The 3,506-nt window shown below is 37.2% G+C and overlaps 1 protein-coding gene across 1 annotated transcript; it reads right to left on the minus strand.

Annotated features, from left to right (window-relative positions):
• Positions 1–2,122: 2,122 nt before the first annotated feature.
• LOC113298602 (F-box protein At3g07870-like) lies at positions 2,123–3,304 on the minus strand. The gene has a single exon (XM_026547423.1). The coding sequence runs from the start codon at positions 3,302–3,304 to the stop codon at positions 2,123–2,125; it is 1,182 nt and encodes a 393-aa protein (XP_026403208.1).
• Between the last annotated feature and the right edge of the window lie 202 nt (positions 3,305–3,506).

Consider the following 3,506-nt stretch of genomic DNA (forward strand, 5'->3'; position numbering starts at 1 on the left):
TCGGCTCAAAACTCAACTCAATTATAAGCCGAACCCGCTATTGTAACCGTCAAAAACCCTAAGTTTTTAGCAATTTAACCCATTCAATCCATGAAAAACAACAAATAAAAGATTGGGTTTGTAAGGAATACCTTCTTATCCTCATTTCAGTAGTTGGAGATTCAAATGGTTGAATTTCCGATTCAATTTCCGGTTCAATTATAGTTTTTACACCTTCATCTTCAATTGGTTCTTCTTCTTTAATTCATGGATTGGAAGAGGATTTAGAACACCTGACGTTTGCTTTTTTCTTTGTACGATCCATTATATAGTTCAATTTAACCGATGATCGAATTTTCACGAGTCGATAATTAATTACAGTGATGAAAAAAAATCTGAGAGAAAAGGAAGGTGGTTTAGCTAGAGGAAGAAGAAGAGATGTTTAGGATAGTTTATTTTTTGATTTTAGGTTCAAGGATATTTAGGTAATTGAACTACCCAATAGACACCCCTTAGAAGGTCACCTAGGATGGGAAAACTATTTTGTATGCCTTGAAAGTTTTTGGTATGCCTAGAATCATAGTTCTTATTTTACTTATGATTATTTATTAATTCAAAAACTCAAGGATGTCGAAAAACTTCAGCTTAATAACAAATACATGAAAAAGCCAAAGAATGAAACAAATTTTCCTCACTACAAAACTTGTATGGCAGTTATAGTTGCCAACTTGCCCATATGCAAACTTCTATCTCCAGAATTAAGCCTTGCTTCTTGTTTAGCCAGAAAATATGCTGAATTTTTTTACTTCTGTAGCAATGTGACTACTGGATCTCTCCGATAGGTTTATTTTAGCTCTATTCAATCTTGTTCTAATGAACCGAGGAAGGAACGATACCACTGGCAAATCTCCAGTCACTGCCTCTGAATCAGATCTTATAATCCTTCTGCAGTCCAAACTCACATGCCAATAAATGGCAAGTTGGCAACTATAACTTCCATCACCTCCGGAATGTAGTATGTCGCGTTTCAAGGATGCAGGACCAGATACAAAATAGCATTAAGCAAAAGAGATGGAGGAGCTACAAAAAATGGAAGTAATCCTCATGTCCAAATCCAAATCTGATTGGGCGGGATCCAGACAAATACTGTATATATGCTCAAGATGTACAAAAAAAAATTTTCAGAACCCAATCTAGAATGTTAGACGACTGCACGTAAAGCACTAAGTTCGTAAGCATAGAACCCAATCTAGAACGTTAGACGAATGCACCTAAAGCACTAAGTTCGTAAGTACGACTGATAACAAGACATCTACTATGTTGGCAATATTAGAGGACCTAACTATAGGGTATGCAGACATGCAGCCATACAGGCAGGCGTGAAGTGGGTGTATCAACTATTTATACGTGCACTCATCCTTGCTGCCAACAGAAACATTATTTTTCTAATTCCTAGAAATATGGTGTATGGAGTCTAGCTATAAGTGAGCCTTGTCTTGGAGAAGAAAACCAAATCTAGCATTATTAAAAGACAGATATTGCAGTTAACGCAGTGTAGAAGCATAAATATGAATAGCAGAGAACAAAAGTTGCAGAACATTTCTAGTTTATACATCCATATCCTTGTATTCATGCAGAACAGAGCTGTGGCACACTGTCATATTAGGTATGTTGGGTCATATAACGCATATCACTACGCAGCCACAACATACACAAATCATTTTGCTAGTGAATAGGCGTGCAATTGCTGATAATACAATATGTCTCTAAGCTGTAAGCTTACTCTACTGTCAAACTTCATCACTGAATACGAGAGTAGCTATGAAATATGCATCAAGTTTAATTTTAATCCAGGCAGACAGTGGTAGAAAAAAAAACACAAATTGCCAAGGAGGATTGCTAAACTCTAATTCAGAAACTCGAAAAGAAAGAAGATAAACATGAAATAGTACTTTATGTAAGACCCACACTCACAACAAACATTACAAGATTAAATGTAGGTACGGGCAGACACATTCCTACCTACTGCTGCCTATAGCCTCCGAACAATTGATAAAACTCATCGTCCCCATCCTGCACACGCCTTTGATAAAACGTCTCCTCTCATGGGTTATCGAAGTTAACATCTTCTGGTAGTGGTACGTCAACCGTTTCCATTGTTTTTGTTTTTTTTTTCTCCTAATGCTTTTAATGAAACCAAGGTGTGCATATGTGGGATTGCTTCAAATATTCCTTTATCCCTGCCAAAATCCACAAGCAGTTTTGAAGATGAGGAATTTAGGTCATACATTTGGACCTGTGTCTTTGAGCGACACAGAACTGTGCCCCTACCCGTGAGGACAAGATAATCATATGTATCCACATTGTTTAAACTGAATTCTTTAATCCAAGTCAATGATGGCCCATCTTCCTTCTTCTTCTTGTTCTTGTTCTTCTTCTTCTTATTCTCCTTCAGTAGAAATATCTCAAAGGTCTTGGAAACTTTATCACGATGTGTAGCCGCCAAATAATCCCCCAAAACCCAAAGTCTCATATTCCAAGATTTAGGAAAACCTTCAGGTAATTCGGAAAAAGTTTCACTAGCCAAATCAAAAACCGCAATTTTGCCATCTTGTAGCACCCAATAAAGAGACCCATTCAGAAGCACACCATGATTACCAATAAACATCTGCAGCTCTTTGTTGAATTTCTTCCCTATGTTCCTCCATCCCTTACCACTTCCGAGTGTGTACACCTCAACGCGTAAAGAAGTGGGATCTTTCTCCAGGTTATACATTCTCACAACCTTGTACTCATTCGTCTTAGAAACATAACCAAATCCAGTCACCAATCGTTCACTACGACCAGGTTTTCTCGTAAATGCTGGGAGATACACAAATTCCCTGGTGATGGGATTACATATATAAACTGGCTCATAATTGACCCACTCATTATCATAGCATCCATTCAGACAAACTAAGCCATTAGAAGAACCACAAAAATAATAGAACTTAAACGGAGCAGGGTTTAGTTTCATTCTTGTAACTCTATGAAATGGTTGATCCTCTAAAGAAAATTTCTTATCATAAAATTCTAAGAAATGAAAAAGTCTGTACGCATAGATTGGATTGTCATTCGCAGTAAGCAAAGTAAACTTACCACCAGAACTACCAGCAGAATCAAGATTGTTAAGGAGGCGATTCAAGTGAGATTGAGGAAACAATCGATGACTGATTACCTTATTCCATGATTTGGAGACTAATTTACAGTCCACAGCTGTTTCTGTTGGCAAACGTGTTAAGATGTTGAAGACGATATCTCCTGGAAGCATTTTAAAGTTCCCCATTTAAAACCAAAATGGTCTACAGAGAGTATTAATGGCTGAAGAAGCAGGAGAGATGAAAATTTGAAGAGGAAGATGAATGGATCGCAATTATTATTGTGAAGGAGAGAGTAAAATGACCTACTGTGAGAAATATAAAGGGTACTTTCCCTTTCTTTTAAGGGACTGTTTGGGGTTTAAAAAACTTCCTAGGGGTTTCCAAGAG

This window comes from Papaver somniferum, chromosome 1, assembly GCF_003573695.1.
Source record: "Papaver somniferum cultivar HN1 chromosome 1, ASM357369v1, whole genome shotgun sequence".
Lineage (NCBI taxonomy): Eukaryota > Viridiplantae > Streptophyta > Magnoliopsida > Ranunculales > Papaveraceae > Papaver > Papaver somniferum.